Here is a 17,333-nt window from a genome sequence, read left to right as displayed (position 1 = left end):
TACAGGTGTTGAAAAGCCCACCGTATCATCCCAAATCGAATGGACTAGCAGAACGGGAGGTTCAAACATTAAAACAGGCATTGAAGAAACAGGTCATTGATGGAACACTCAAAAATAGGCATGTAAACATCCACCATAGGTTAGAAGAGTTCTTGTTTGTTTACCGAAATACTCCTTGTACAGTAACGGGACAGACCCCGGCGGAAGTGATCTTTAAAACAAAACCCAGAACCAAGCTGAGCATGTTAAAACCTGATAAAAATAAAACCAAAAAGTGTGAACGAAGGCAACCAATAAAGGATGGTGTTCCTTTATATGAAGTAGGGGAAAAGGTCCTGGTGAAAACAATAGGAGATAAAGTATGGAAATGGGTTCCAAGTAGAATTGTAAAAGTCTTAAGTTCATTGACATATTTGGTGTTATGGGGAAGTAACCAAAGAAATAGGATAGTGCATGTGGATCAAATCCGGAAATCACAGTTACCAGATTGTAGACATCCAGTAGTGTCAAACAATGTGGTTAGTGACACACTGGCATGGGGGCCTAAGTTAGGAAACTGGGCAACATCAAAGCGTGGTAGTGGGGAAGGAATTGATGACGAAGTGAGGGGGAGGGTTGCCACAAAGGTGGTGCCTAAGGAAGGAATACCGAAAGAGCTGTCTTCCTCAGGACTACTTAGAGAAGATAGCCATAGTCCACCCTTCAAAGGCTTTGTATCCCCCACTTCAGTGCAAGGGGAAAGCAGACCTAGACCAGACAGACGGTCAACACGATTAGTGAAACCTCCAGTAAGGTTAGATTTGTAACATTATTTGTGATTGTTGAGAAATGCAACTTTTCATGTAATATGTATTTTTAGTAGGGTAATATACAACTGTACTATGTATTTTGGAGATCATTTGATCTCAAGCTCATAAGGAAGGATGGGATTGTAGTGTATAACAGTTGGCAGCAAGGGCGGACGAAAAAGGTGGTGTATGACGGGCCAAGATGGTGGTTTTGTGATGTGTAGACGAGTGTGTGATTTCCTTTGGGAATAGTAATAAAGAACCTAACACATTCAGTATAATCTTGTCTGTGCAGTGACATTGCTAGAAGCAAATGTGTGCCTGTATCCTTGTGGTCCAGCCCCCTCCCACCACCCCCTCCAGGCTCACTGGACGAGGGCTGTGCAGCGCTGGTTTAACTCCCGCAGGCTCTACCGTGGGTTGTCTTCACTTGGCTGAGCCCGCAGGTAAGTTCCTTGCTCTGGAGGTGTCTGATGTGTGCAGCTAACCTCTGTGGATCTACTTTACCCCGTGCATGCCCCCGGGTACCCAGGTATGTTGCGCTGCGTTACCCCTACGGGCCTAACAGACCATGATCGCTATCCCCCGAGTTGGTATGCCTGCCAAATCGCCTGCACTAGACTTCCTCATAGTCTAAAACAGCATGCAATCACTTCTCACGACCAAGTTGCCAGTCCGCATCTTGTAATTCTGAGTTTAGCGATTTGTTACCTATTTATTTTTGAGGTTATGTTGATAAAAGTGGTTAATGTTAATCCTTGTAAGGTGACGTCTGAATCGCGTTGAGAACACATGGCATGGGCCGACCTGTGCGTCCCTCACTTATGTTCCAAAAGTGAATATTAGTCTGCAGTTGGTATATATTAAAATCTACATGAGCTATCATGTAGCTCATCACTTAATACACAAGAGCATAACTTTTTTTCAGTATCTACCTACAAACCGAATCATTGTGACATTGTTGTTTTTGTGAATTCTGTGTAATTGTAATAAATGATATGTAATGAACGTACTTAAAACATAATGCCCTAGTTTTCTGTGAAAAATAAAATCCACTCATGACGGAGGTTGCCTGTTCCAATAAAACAATCGGATGTTGAAGTAATAGCTGTGTTGTGTCAGGCGGAACAACAGACGCACATAAGAGGCAGGCAGGTTAAGTGTGTTCAAAGTGAAATAAGCCTAATGTCTTGTGGCCACTGAAGTCACTAAAGATGATGAGGGGTGAAGTGACGTGGACCGAGAAGTGACAGAATGCATAGTGGGGGAAACAACAGTATTCTGAGAAAACCACCATGTTCTGTACTTGCCAACAATTCAGGGTAAAACCTTCATATGTACATCTTACTAATATATGTAGCATAATCCCATTTCTACTACTAAAACTAATGTAACCAATATATTAGATGAAAACACATGGTTGTTTTATCCCAGGAAAAAGGTCATTAGATTAAGAAAAAAACATCAAATCAATTTACTAAGATGCATTACAGTGACAGAAGCTATTTGTTGTAATGTATTTTATTCGCTGTAACTTATGAATTTCCAATTACATTTTTTTAATTGCTGTGGCTTAGGTGAAGAGAGTCATGGGTTCTGAAACACCTCCTGACATGACTCAACTTACAAGCATTGAGTCGGTATCAATTTGTTACAGCGATCTCGTCAGTACGTAACTGGTTCAAGTAAACCATCATTCCATAACTTTATTAGCAGGTATTTCAGTTGCTGTTGATGCTACGTGGCCTGTCGGAGCTCAGCGGTGACGCCATGCATTGTGAACCCACTTCACCTGCTTGCATGCATCTACCTCCTTCACCTCTCGACCTGCCTCTTCCTTGTCTGCTTCAATAGTCATGCAGCCAATATCAGCATGTGTCATAACTGATAATACAAAACGTGTTAATTTAATCGCGTTTAATTTTGTGGATGACTAAAATACATTTTTGGGATATTAAAATTGGAATAGGTAGGGATAAAAAAAACAGTCATTGAGAGGTTTATATCCATCCACCCCCATTAAGGAAATGTCACACGTGTGTCAAAGGTATTATTGTAAATATTAAAAAAGGGTGTCTTTTATCACCAATCACATACTATCATGAAATTATCAATAAAGTAAATAAAAGGTTGCCAAGCCCTAGCAGTTAATGTTAGTATTTGAGCGCTGCCAGGTCATATTTGCTATTTATTACGCCAATGTGGGCTACGTACTTAAACCATGCATTGTTGTGGGCACTGCATTGGTAGCACAGTTCATCTGTGCCCCAACACGAGTCAACACTGGCTATAAGTCTCAAATGGCTCTGGCAGGCAAACAATACACTGCATCATAGATGATGAAGAACAACAACGGTGCAAAGCTATGGTAAATATTATGTTGCGAGAGTCTCTCTACCTCTAATCAAATGTAGTTTTGGTGAATATTAAAAAATTTAAGATATTAAGCAAATTGTTTCTACCCAACATAACCAACCCTTGACTTAGTTATTATTCGACTCTCCCTCTCTCTGACATATATACGTAAATATAGACACACACTATAGCCTTGAGCCTTCAAGTAACACTAACTAAAGAGCTGTCTAGTCTGAAATACATAGTTCTGTACTTACCGGTTCCTTCATATCCTCTTTGATATTTAGAAAAACCACTTCCTTTCCAGGCTTCCGCTCCAAATTAAAAAATATAGTACCTCCTGAAACAATGACCACAATTCACCTGGTGTTCAAGATGTGTCTGTATTTAAAAAAACACAAAACATAGCCTACGTTACCTTACATACGCCTTACAAGTTCAACATATAACATTCTCATTTCGGCACTTTACTCGTCAAAAGTAACAGTAATTACTTAGACTATTAGTAAACAAAAAAAACTCAAATTGGTAATTCTGAAGGTAAGACTCCTTCCCAAAAAATATTTTTCAAAACGCCTTTATCACTGCCTGATATGCTTTTAAATATCTGATTAAGGGGCATAGTGACACTACACGTATGTTACTTTTTAATATGTTGGTTTTACGTTAAATTAAAAACAGCAAAGATCGTTAGCTAGGTTAAGATAGCTACATTATGATAATTACATTGCTAATTGAGTAAACATATATTAATTTGACTAGCTGAATTTAAAAAAAAAAACTATAAAATAGGTGCAGGCACTTGGTTGGATAGACGACATAATTAAAATTCTTAACAACCAAACCAACCTACCAACTCAAACTTTTTTTTTTAATGTATCAAACTTAATTTTACCTCCCCTATCTTCTCGTGATCTTCGCTATCTTTATCATTTTATGATATTTACTGTATCTTACTTAATCTCACCACTCGGTAAAATGGTAAATTACTTTTAAAACATATGAATTATCACAATACCAAATTACAAAATTTCTACAACATAACAAACTTGCCGGCATTCCATGACATCTGAATATGAGAAAAATAAATGTTTTGATAGGGGAGAGGGAGGTGGCCTACGTCGGGATATCACGGCCATGAGTTAAATTATATACTAGAATGCTATTTACCTCATATCGTTATCAATCTAAAAATCCTCATAAAAAGTTACATCCTTACCTTACCCGGGACTCGAACACAGGACCACTTACACTGTAAGTCAGTGTGCATCCGACTGCGCTACAATATAAAGGGTGTCATATTGCCACACGGAAAACTACATAGACTATAAATGTGATTTCATAATAAAGGGACACAGTTTAGGACATTGCAATAGTAGACAGGCCTTGTCCTAAGCTGTGTTCAATGGACATTGATCACTGATTGCCCCACGTAACCTTCTGACATCATACATCGTGTGGTCAATTGTCCGAAACTTCCTGGTCCGAATACATTGATCAAATTGAAATTTTTTGTCCCAATCAGTGTCCTTAAGCCAATTGGTGCCATGAATAACTCCCTTCACTTCTGTACTCTAGACTAAAACTAGATAAGTTGGGCCCAGGTAAATCCCTGGGCACATACATGCAGGAAGCAAAATTTCATGCATTAATTACAAGCAGGTTTGTTATAGGAAACAGACAGATGGTTCTTGAAGAAGAGTTGGACATAGTGGAGGGACTATAATGTGGGGGCTGGGTACTTGGGCTTTATGTCCGCATTGGGTTTGGGGGGCGCTGGTTCTTTCGAGGGGGAACTAGATGTCGTCTCCCGCCAGATTTGTTGTTTTCGATTTCCATTGCTAAAGGTAAATATAAAATAACAAACATTTAACAGCATTTAATTTTGCTTTACAAAATATAAATAAATATTTTTGAAGAACTGCAAAATTTACAAGTTAACTAAATATTGAAAACTTTGGTTTGTAAACATTTTACAAAACATGAAAACAGTACAAAAAACAATCGAATAGAAATTATTTTATTGCGCTCGGGTGGCAACCTTAGAAATCAGTACATTCGGACCTTGATTCGGACCAGAATGATTGTATGCTCGTTGATTCGGACCATAGATAAAGGACTTCGGACAACAAAACTGTGGACGGGGCCTTGACACAATAGTTGCAGGTAAAATTTGAAAGTACAAAACATTGTTTTTGATTTTTAACATGTTGTTAGAAGTTACCGTACTTACTTAGTATTAACAAATACTTGAAAACAGAATACTGGATTGACCTCAATCAATAACATTGCTGCGTGAGAAACGAGTTATCAATGTTGCCGGCGAAGAGCATACAATTCGGGTACACTCGCATCTACAATCAGTAATTTCGGGTACGAGAAGTTATCAGTTCGGGTGTCAAAATACCTAGTTAACACACACAAATGCATGAAAAAATATTTCACCATCTTCTTTAACACAATTAACATATACCCTGTTTTGACTGGCCAGGCTTAAGCATCCCACCTTTGGGGTCGTCCATTAATCACGTGATGTTTTTTTAGCAAATTTTTAACCCCCCTCCCCCCTAGTGATTTGTGGTGAGGTTTCAGACTACCCCTCCCCCCCCCCCCTCAAAATCACGTGTATTTTTTTGGTACAAAATATTTTTAAAAATTTCAGAATATTATCTTTAAATATAGGTATAATCTAATTTAATTCTGGAAAATTAAGCACAGTGATAAAAATGCCCAGACACACATTAAGGTTGCAGGTTAATTCTCAATGGCATAAAAATAATAAAGGAAAGGCTTATATGTGATATACGCATCTATTAGGCGCCAAAATCACAGTCTTACTGGCGACTGGCAAGCCGAGCCGGGTGGTTCATGTTGCGACGGGCGGGGATATTGTTGCCTGGCTACGGCGAGTCAAGGTCACGCGTCCCTTTTCGGTTTAGTAGAAATCGTGCGAAAAAATAAATACATGTGATATCTCTCTACACACACCCCCCCCCCTTGTGATATTTCGTGATTTTTCCCGACACCCCCCCCTTCCCCCCCAATTTCGAGCCTCACGTGATTAATGGACGATCCCTTTCCAACTGCACTAATTGGAAGTATGCAGGTAAACTATAGAATGCCACTTATAGCCCTTCCCATAGTTTTTCCTCGGTATTGCAAAGTATACTACAGTCCCACCCGGTCTAGTCTATTTTGGATACAAATATTTTGACTAGGCTGAACGCTGAAGTTGGATTTATTCTAGCTTAATTTTCCTTCCCCTCATTTCCCCCTCCTTTTAGAGTGGGCGGAGCCTGGCTAACAGCATACAGCACCCTGCATAGAAAATGCAACGTGAAGGAAGCAAAGCGAACAGCACTACACATTCAAAATGCAACATGGCACCGTCCATGAAAAATGCAACACTAGGCTAGGAACACAAAATAAAAAAAATGTTCAGCACTACTTGATCTCAGATTTATTTGGCTAGCCCTCCTTCCACCATGTGACATGGGCTGAGCCTAAAAGTACAGTACTCAACATAAAATAGTGCACAATTAACACAACTGTTCATTCCATAAAATAAGCAACATACCCAGTACAGTACTCTCAAAAATATTTGTCACTACACTGAAATGTACAGTTTCCACCATAAAATATGCAACACTTTAAAATAAGAAAGTACAGTACTCACCATAAAATAAGCAACACTTGTTGGCCAACCATAAAAAAAGGAACATCAAAACAACAGTACTGTGCAAAAGATTATCGGTGAAATTACAATGTAACATACTCAACATGTTAAGTACCTTATCAAAAGTAAAGACTTCATCAAAAATGTACCATTAAAATTAAATGTACAGCCACGACCATAAAATTCTGCATGACACAGCACAATATCGGCAGAGACCATGCGTATACATTTCGCCATAAAATAGTGCAACATTAATACTGGTCTGTGCTATCCATAAAATATACAAATAATACAGTACAGCACTGTTCAAATTATGTGTCACTACACAAAAAGTACAGTACCCACCATACAATATGCAACATCCAAAGTACAGCAGTGTTAAAATTGTGTAGAATAAAAATTATAACTCTCATATAAAAAAGTATCTAAAGATCAGCACAGCCCAAAAATGCGCCGTTATATACAAATTTACAGTAATATAAACATATACGAAACATAAAGGGGATCCTTGAACCAAAAAAAGTATAAATGAGTGGTTCTCAGCGTACAGCACTTACCAACGGCATCTAAAAAAAAATATAACACCATTATGCAGTACTACAAAATTTAAATAGTTTTTAAAGCATTAACTAAACGTTGTACGGATAGAGCTGATATGTCATTCTGTTGTGCTTATTGTGTGCTTCACATCAAAAATATAAAATGTGTGGTACCTGCCGTACAGCTTTATCAAAATCGTCTAAACCAAAATTATAACACAACTTTGAGCCGGGACTCATTGGTTTTATTTTTTTCCCATAATAAATCAAGGTTGAACAATAGATCAGTTAGGCTCTTCTGTTGTGCGCATGTTCTGCTGCATAAAAAAAGTTATAATTTTGTTGTTCTCAGCGTACAGCACTTACCAAAGGCCAGGGCCGGTGCAAGGAGTTTTTTCGGCACATGCGAGATCTGGATTTGGCGCCTATATATATATATATATATATATATATATATATATATATATATATATATATATATATATATATATATATATATATATATATATATATATATATATATATATATATATATATATATATATATATATATATATAGATAGACACACACACACACACATATTAGTGACTTCAGACTTCATATATTGGTGCAAACGCACATATTGATATATACTTATACACACTAGCCTACTGTAGTAATAAAAACAAAGGAAATAAAGACTAAAAATTTATGATACAACTATCTTATTTTATTTACAGTTTCTTGAACAGTCAATAACAAAACAATTAATAAGGTCATCATCATCAACATACTCATAACTTCCTAACTACACTCGTTCATCAGCAGTGTTCTACTTCAGAAAACCTTTCTTTCTTGATTTAGCTTTTGCAAAATCCTTTAAAATCGTATCTGTATCTATTGTGTTCAATATTTCATTTTCAATGGCCAATGTGGCAAGACCACTAAGACGTTCTTGTGAAATGCTAGATCGAAGGTAGTTTTTTATTCTTTTTAGTTTTGAGAAGCTCCTTTCTCCACTGGCCACTGATATTGGTAATGTTAGTAGAATCCTCAACGCGATGAAAACATTTGGAAATATGTCTATTAATCTGTTTGTTGTGAGATAGCTCAGTGTTGTGTGAGGGGAGCTCTCTTCTTGTGACAACATTGGAATTAATATTGATATTTCCTTAAAAAGATCTTCTGCGTTAATGTCTCTTTCATCACCTGCTGTCAGTACTTCGCTCAAACGTTGACAATTCCCTTTGATAGTTTTTTCTTCACCATTTTCTAATTGTTTCAAGTCATAAAGAAATTGGAAATGTTGGCTATAGTTGTGCATAAGATCAAATCTCTCGGACAATGAACTGATGGCTGTATCGAGAATCACAAAAAAGAAATTTATTTTGAAAGAATCTTTTCCTGTCTCTGTCTTAATTGGTTCGTCGACACCTTCATACAAAAATTGACGTTTAACCTTTCTTGCCCTTACTACCGTTTCATTAGGAAACTCAGAGCTGATTCCGAGTTTATCAGCCAACTCCTTTGCGTCTGTAACAACATTATTAAATCCATTTTCTGTTCTCATTTTGATCAAAAACGACTTTACGCTTTCAATTAGGGTCATGGCACTCTGCAGGTTGACTTCTTTTGCCTGAAGGGTTTTGCTTACCAAATTTATTTTGAACAAAACCTCATACCATGTGATCAAGCAACAAAGGAACCGAAAATCTGTTATTTTTTTGGCAATACCAGTGGCTGTATTTTTTCCAAAAACATCAATCTTGGCATCAGTAGAGGCTGCGTAAACAGCGTCGTATATTTCATCAATATGGTAGCGCAGAGGTTCAAGAGCGTCAATCCTACTTTCCCATCGGGTTTCACTTAAAGGTTTTACTGTTAAATTTGTTACGTGATGTTTCAATATGTCCCATCTATGGATGGATGCCGAAAAATAGTTATAAATCTCTTGAACGTTACTGAAAAAGTTCACGGCTACAGTATCAAACGCTTGCAGAAACCCAAGGAAGTATTCTTTGATTATTGCGTTTTCTCCTGGTATAGCGTGAACAAATCTGACTACTAGAGTCATCTGTTCTTGGTGGCTAACGTCAGGTGTACAGTCAAGAATGATGGAATAGTAGGTAGCTTTATGCAATTCACTTAAGATGAATTCATTAACTTTACGAGCAAGTACATCTATGAACTCATTTTGTATCTCTTTGCTTAAATAGTGTACATGAGTTTCTTTCGAAGTTATCCTGCGAAGATGTTCAGAGAGAACAGCGTCAAATCTGGAAATGTGCTCCACTAGTTTCAAAAAGTTTCCGTTATTTTCTTGGAAAATCTTATCATTAGTACCACGAAAAGCTAATCCTTGAGCTCAAAGGAACTGCACTATAGTAAGAAATCGCTTCAAAACTTCATACCAATGCTCTGTTTCTGATTTTATGATGCGTTGGTTTTCGTCGTCAATGGTTTTCCCTGACTTCAATCTCTGGGAAAGTTCTCGATAAGAAATGGCAGCTGTTATATGATGAGGTGACTTTTCGTGTTGGCGTAAGAATGTTGACATGTTTTGCCAATCAGAGTAACCCTCTGTTCCAGAAACAGATATAACTTCATTACTGAAGAGTTTACAAAAGAAACAAAATACTGAATTTTTCGATTTTGAGTACACGAGCCATTCTCTGTCGATTTCTTCTCCATTTGACAATTTTTGTTTATAATTGGCAACTGTGAAGCGTCTGCCAGATTTATGGTCAACAGGAAATTTAAAATGTTTAACCTGCACAGGGCCTTTCTCGACGAGAACTTGACGGATGTCATCGGTGATTTTAGCCGGCCATTCTCCACAGTCGTCAAGATCGTTCCTGTTTTCCTTGAGATGAAAATCCTGAAAACACATCAACACAGTGGTTAATTTCAGTGGGAACGCAACATAACGGCGTTCCCTTACCTCCCAAGAGTGCCGGAACGCAAGGGAACGCACGTAATTCGTAACTTGTAAAACTACAAATAAAAAAAATTATATGGTTAGGATCAATTTTAGGCTTTGCTCGCGATCAGGGAGGGAAGTCAGTCATCTCGCCCGCGCTACACAATAACAAAACAAAACCCCCCGCCACTCTATTAAAACAGCTGTTTGTAAATGTTTGTTAGAAGTCTAGTCGGAAACTGAGAGGGTCAAAATCAGCACTTTAAGTATGTGTAATAATATAAAAATTGTTGTGATTTTTTTACATCGTTTTTTGATTTGGATTAACATTAATAATAAAGTTAAAAACGAATTTTGAAAAAATAATTTTTGTTCATCCTCCCTTAATGGTGTGCTATAAGCTACGATTTCATGATCGGCTACTTACCAAATATAGAAACAATTGAACAAAAAGCACCTAAAATATATTCAAATTTACCTGCAGTGGATGTTGTTCGATGTTCTCAGATTCAATTTGAACAGTTGGTCTAGATGATTTGGGTAATGGAATAACCAAAGTTTCCTCGGAATCAGAATCCTGAAACACGTGTAACACATGTTGGATACTAAATCATCCCATAGAAAATGCACAAAAAAAGTTGAGAAAATTTGTAAGTAAGATGGAGAAAACTAAATTTTTCGTTTAGTTTAAAAGTACAGATAAATATAATAATTGCTCTCTTACCTGCATTGTTTGTTGTTCTGCGGTGTCGTTCTTATGAGACTCAGACTCTACGGAAGAGCCAACTTCAGATCTAACAAAAAATTTACTCATTGCTTTCGCCTGTTTTTCGTTTTCTCTTTCCATGTCCTTTTTTCTTTTTCTATAAAAAGTACCCGTAGGTTTCTTCTTGTCCGCCATGATACCACCACAATAATAATATCAAACTGGACAGTGGCGTGTGCATGCACTTGTCGAGTTGACAGATAGCACTAGCACTGAGACTGAGCGGTGCAGTGAGCAGGCACTTACGGTGGGTCGGGGGCAGCAGGAGGAGGGTGGGGAGGGCTTCACGTTGTGACAGGAAAGCAGGGAAGCACCGCGCGGTGCGCACCACCACCACATGAGTCATCGCCATCGCATCACCACCGATGCTCGCATATTGCTGTATTAGCAAACAGAAACACTCTATCTTTTATAAAATTATAATCATGTTCATGGCGTTTATTTATTTATAAAACTATTTTGCTCAAATAAATTAAATTTTTTTTGTATTTTTTTTTCCGATAGCTCCGTTGGCGCCACTGCCCGCGTGGCGCCACATGCGGCCGCATGTGCCGCATGGGCCTGGCGCCGGCCCTGCCAAAGGCATCTGAATTATAAGAATAACACCATTATGCAGTACTACAAGAATCAACTATTTTTTTAACTTTAACTAAACGTTGTACCAATAGAGCTGATATGTCATTCTGTTGTGCGTATTTAGTGCAAAACCAAGAAAATATAAAATGTGTGGTACCTGCCGTACAGCTCTATAAATATTGTCTAAACCAAAATGATAACACAACTTTGAGCCGGGTCTCAATTGTTATATTTTTTTCCCGTTATAAATCAAGGTTGCAACAATAGAGCTGTTAGTCTCTTCTGTTGTGCGAATGGTCTGCTACATCAAAAAAATATAAATATGTGGTTTGCAGGGTACATCACATACCAAAGGCATCTGAAACAAAAATATAACACGATTATGCAGTAATACAAAATTTAAATATTTTTTTAAGCATTAACTAAACGTTGTACGGATAGAGCTGATAAGTCATTCTGTTGTGCGTATTGTGTGCTTCACTAAGAAAATATAAAATGTGTGGTACCTGCCGTACAGCTCTATCAAAATTGTCTAAACCAAAATGATAACACAACTTTGAGCCGGATCTCAATTGTTATATTTTTTTCCCGTAATAAATCAAGGTTGAACAATAGATCAGTTAGGCTCTTCTGTTGTGCACGTGTTCTGCTGCATAAAAAAAGTTATAATTTTGTTGTTCTCAGCGTACAGCACTTACCAAAGGCATCTGAATTATAAGAATAACACCATTATGCAGTACTACAACAATCAACTATTTTTTTAACTTTAACTAAACGTTGTACCGATAGAGCTGATATGTCATTCTATTGTGCGTATTTAGTGCAAAACCAAGAAAATATAAAATGTGTGGTACCTGCCGTGCAGCTCTATCAAAATCGTCTAAACCAAAATGATAACACAACTTTGAGCCGGGTCTCAATTGTTATATTTTTTTTCCCGTAATAAATCAAGGTTGAACAATAGATCAGTTAGGCTCTTCTGTTGTGCACGTGTTCTGCTGCATAAAAAAAGTTATAATTTTGTTGTTCTTACCAAAGGCATCTGAATCAAATTTGGTGAAGTAGACAATACGCACAACAGAAAGACATATCCGCTCTATCGGTGCAAAATGTAGTAATGCTTAAAAATATATTTTAATTTTGTAGTACTGCATAATGGTGTTATAGTTTTTGTTTAGATGCCTTTGGTATGTGCTGTATGCTAGAACCACAAAATTATAACTTTTTTTATGTAGCAGACCATGTGCACGACAGAAGAGCCTTACAGATCTATTGTTGCAACCTTGACTCATAACAGGAAAAAAATAAAACAAATGTTTCACGGCTGAAAGTTGTGTTATAATTTTTTTTAGACGATTTTAATAGAGCAGGTACCACGCATTTTGTAATTTTCTTGGTGAAGCAGACAATACGCACAAAAGAATGACATATCAGCTCTATTGGTACAACGTTTAATTAAAATTAAAAAATATATATATTTCAATTTTGTAGTACTGCATAATGATGTTATATTTTTTATTCAGATGCCTTTGGTATGTGCTGTACGCTGCAAACCACATATTTATAATTTTTTTTTATGTAGCAGACCTTGCGCACAACAGAAGAGACTAACATATCTATTGTTGCAACCTTGATTTATAACGGGGGAAAAATAAAATTAATGTTTCCCGTCTCAAAGTTGTCTTATCGTTTTGGTTTACAATTTTTATAGATCTGTACCTGTACGGCAGGTACCACGCATTTTGTAATTTCTTGGTGAAGAAGACAATATGTACAAGAGAAAGACATATCAGCTCTATCGGTACAACGTTTAGTTAAAGTTAAAAAAATAGTTGATTGTTGTAGTACTGCATAATGGTGTTATTTTTTGATTCATCTGCCTTTGGTAAGTGCTGTATGCTGAGAACAACAAAATTATTTTTTTTTATGCAGCAGAACATTCGCACAACAGAAGAGCCTAACAGATCTATTGTTGAAACCTTGAATTATTACGGGAAAAAAAATATAACAATTGAGTCCCGGCTCTAAGTTGTGTTATCTTTTTGGTTCAGACGATTTTGATAGAGCTGTACGGCGGGTACCACTCATTTTATATATTACTTGGTAAGCACACAATACGCACAACAGAATGACATATCAGCTCTATCGGTACAACGTTTAGTTACAGTTAAAAAAAATTTTGAATGTTGTAGTACTGCATAATGTTGTTATTCATTTGATTCAAATGCAAGTGCTGTTCGCTGAGAACAACAAAATTATAACTTTTTTTATGCAGCAAACATGCGCACAACAGAAGAGCCTAACAGATCTATTGTTGCAACCTTGATTTATTACGGGAAAAAAATATAACAATTGAGTCCCGGAAAAAAGTTGTGTTATCATTTCGGTTTAGACGATAGTGATAGAGCTGTACGGCGGGTACCACTCATTTTATATTTTCTTGGTAAGCACACAATACGCACAACAGAATGACATATCAGCTCTATCGGTACAACGTTTAGTTAAAGTTAAAAAAAATTTTTGAATGTTGTAGTACTGCATAATGTTGTTATTCATTTGATTCAAATGCCTTTGGTAAGTGCTGTTCGCTGAGAACAACAAAATTATAACTTTTTTCATGCAGCAAACATGCGCACAACAGAAGAGCCTAACAGATCTATTGTTGAAACCTTGAATTATTACGGGAAAAAAAATATAACAATTGAGTCCCGACTCAAAGTTGTGTTATCATTATGGTTTAGACGATTTTGATAGAGCTGTACGGCAGGTACCACACATTTTATATTTTCTTGGTGAAGCACACAATACGCACAACAGAATGACATATCAGCTCTATCGGTACAACGTTTAGTTAAAGTAAAAAAAATATTTGAATGTTGTAGTACTGCATAATGTTATTTTTTTGATTCAAATGCCTTTGGTAAGTGCTGTTCGCTGAGAACAACAAAATTATAACTTTTTTTATGCTGCAAACATGCGCACAACAGAAGAGCCTAACAGATCTATTGTTGCAACCTTGATTTATTACGGGGAAAAAATATAACAATTGAGTCCCGGCTCAAAGTTGTGTTATCATTTTGGTTTAGACAATTTTGATAGAGCTGTACGGCGGGTACCACTCATTTTATATTTTCTTGGTAAAGCACACAATACGCACAACAGAATGACATATCAGCTCTATCGGTACAACATTTAGTTAAAGTTAAAAAATATTTTAATGTTGTAGTACGACATAATGGGTTTTTTTTTATTTAGATGCCTTTGGTAAGTGCTGTACGCTGAGAACAACAAAATTATAACTTTTTTTTTGCAGCAGAACATGCGCACAACAAAAGAGCCTAACCGATCTATTGTTGCAACCTTGATTTATTACGGGGAAAAAATAAAACAAATGAGTTCCGTCTCAAAGTTGTGTTATAATTTTGGTTTAGGTGATTTTGATAAAGCTGCACGGCAGGTACCACACATTTTGTAATTTCTTGGTGAAGCAAACAATACGCACAACAGAATGACATATCAGCTCTATCGGTACAACGTTTAGGTAATGCTTAAAAAGCTATTTAACTTTTGTAGTACTGCATAATGGTGTTATATTTTTGGTTTAGATGCCTTTGGTAAGAGCTGTACTCTGAGAACCACTCATTTATACTTTTTTTTTTGTTCAAGCATACCCTTTATGTTGTTTATAGGGTCAAGCCATGGTAATGATGGACATGGACACCAAATTTTAAAATATTACAATGGCTGTGAATTCCATGTGTTTTGTGAAGAAAACACTGTAAACTTTCTTGCAGCAGCATGCTTTAAATATATAACTGCATTCTACCTTCACAGAATAAAGACATAGTCAAGAAACTGGATTTTTAAACGTTACGGAAGGAAATTGGTTTTAATTTTATTTTGACTACACCAAAATAAATAAGTGGTATTTGAATGGTGTTAACAGGGCTTCTGCAACTACATTTACATTTTAGAACAAAAATACATATTCACCAAATTTGATGTGGGAGAAAAAACTCCCCAAAAATCTAAAATTCCTTCCGTTAACATTCTGCAAAGTATTTTTTTATGTGTGGTAGACAATACAGGTTCTATTGAATTAAGTAAAATAATTCTCCTATTTTACATTAAAAGTGAACACATTATCATTAACTTATTCATATATAAGCTTTAAAAGATATTTTTTCTGATTTTTAAAAATCTGTTACGGAAGGACTATTTTCTTTTGTGAAAAAAAAAATTGAAACCAAGTGCATGTTCCAGTTTAGTTGGCAGTATTGAAATGTAATACATTATATCTTTGTTTTCCCGCCAATTTATTTTCCCCTCACATTTATTCTACAGGAAGCCATTGTTTACATTCTGTAGGTACTTGAGTTTTTAAACTTAATGATATTTAAATTAATGTATAAAATGGTATTCTAAAAAATGGCTAAATCAACTGCTCAGAGAGTAAAAGAGTATAGAGAAAGAAGAAAACTGAATCCATTACTTGTTGAAGAAGACAGAAAGAAAGATAGAGAACGCAAGTCCAAATTGAGGTTAGAATTAACACACACTGGAAGAATTGAAAAACTTAGAAAATATGAAAGACTTCAGAAAAAAAAGCAGAAGCTTAGAAGACAGACAGAACAACAAAAGGCAGAGGTGATAAAAAAAATGTCTCCTTCAGCATTAGGCAAAGCTACATCACGAGTTAAGAGAGCTCTTCCTCATTCACCAAGCAAAACAGTTCAGGTGATTGGAAAACTTGTGATGTCTTTATCTCCAAAGAAAAAAGGTATGGTGATGAATATAGCCAATGAGGGAAAACATTTTAAGCAGCTGATATCAGCAAGAAAAAAGAGAAGTGATGCTGTTTCTGAAGATACTGCTAAATCTGTTAAGGCATTCTTTTTGAGGGATGATATCAGCTGGCAGTGTCCTGGACGTAAGGATGTAAAGTCTGTCAAAACAGAAAATGGACGTGAACAAAGACAAAAGAGGTTGTTGTTAGTAAATCTGCATGAAGCATATAGTATATTCTGTAAGGATTATGATATTCCTCCTTTAAAACTATCGAAATTTAAGGAACTGAAGCCTAAAGAAGTTGTACCCATGAATCTAAAGGATCAAGAGACGTGTGTTTGCGTATATCATGCAAATGCTGAGCTGTTACTGTATTCACTGAATAAAATTGTTCATGATCTACCAAAATCCTTGACTGAAGTGATACAAAATACAGTTTGCTCTCTAGAAAACCAAACTTGTATTGACAGACTTTGTTTACAGTGTGGATTAATAAATTAGATACTTACTTTGAAAAACTGTGCCCAGGGCTGGATGTAGTCTATTACAAATGGGGTACTGAGAATGGGTGCACTGTTAAAAGTGAAGTTACTGGAACACTTTTTGAGGCCAAAGAAGATTTTTATGGACAACTGCAAGACATTTCCAGACATGTGTATAATGCTAAGCGCCAGCACTATGAATTAAGACAACTTAAGGAAAATCTTTCTCCCAACGAAATCATTGTGCTACAAGACTTTGCAGAAAACTATACCATCCGGCACCAATCGGAAATCATGCAAGCACACTGGAACTCTCCAAATGTCACATTATTCACTTGTATTGTTTACTACAAAGATGCTGAAGGTGAATTAACACATTTGAACTACTGCATTGTGTCAGATTTCATGCAGCACAACAAAGAGGCAGTTCATGTATTCAATGGAACATTACTGAAAGACTTGT

General features: G+C 36.5%; 2 protein-coding genes across 24 annotated transcripts in view; one reads left to right on the top strand and one right to left on the bottom strand.

Annotated features, from left to right (window-relative positions):
• LOC134541306 (oocyte zinc finger protein XlCOF6-like) overlaps positions 1-4,220 on the bottom strand; it is a 57,451-nt gene extending 53,231 nt beyond the window's left edge. For 2 of the 5 annotated variants that reach the window (XM_063384668.1, XM_063384671.1), the window contains exons 1-2: positions 4,039-4,220; positions 3,401-3,483 (exon numbers count right to left, since the gene is read on the bottom strand). In XM_063384668.1, coding sequence (XP_063240738.1) covers positions 3,401-3,412 — 12 coding nt within the window. In that variant the 5' untranslated portion in view covers positions 3,413-3,483; positions 4,039-4,220. Of the gene's footprint in view, positions 1-3,400; positions 3,484-3,561; positions 3,980-4,038 lie in introns of those variants that run through there. The other 3 variants (XM_063384670.1, XM_063384667.1, XM_063384669.1) reach the window with 2 other exon arrangements.
• Positions 1-17,333, top strand: part of LOC134541305 (gastrula zinc finger protein XlCGF57.1-like) — a 531,604-nt gene that overhangs the window by 478,344 nt on the left and 35,927 nt on the right. The window contains exon 1 of one of the 19 annotated variants that reach the window (XM_063384647.1): positions 5,195-5,309. The exons of the other annotated variants lie outside the window; for them this stretch is intronic. The gene's annotated coding sequence lies outside the window, so the exon portion shown is untranslated. Of the gene's footprint in view, positions 1-5,194; positions 5,310-17,333 lie in introns of those variants that run through there. 19 annotated transcript variants of the gene reach the window in all.

The sequence above is a fragment of the Bacillus rossius genome, chromosome 18 (assembly GCF_032445375.1).
Source record: "Bacillus rossius redtenbacheri isolate Brsri chromosome 18, Brsri_v3, whole genome shotgun sequence".
NCBI lineage: Eukaryota > Metazoa > Arthropoda > Insecta > Phasmatodea > Bacillidae > Bacillus > Bacillus rossius.
This window is presented reverse-complemented; position numbering and strand designations above follow the sequence as displayed.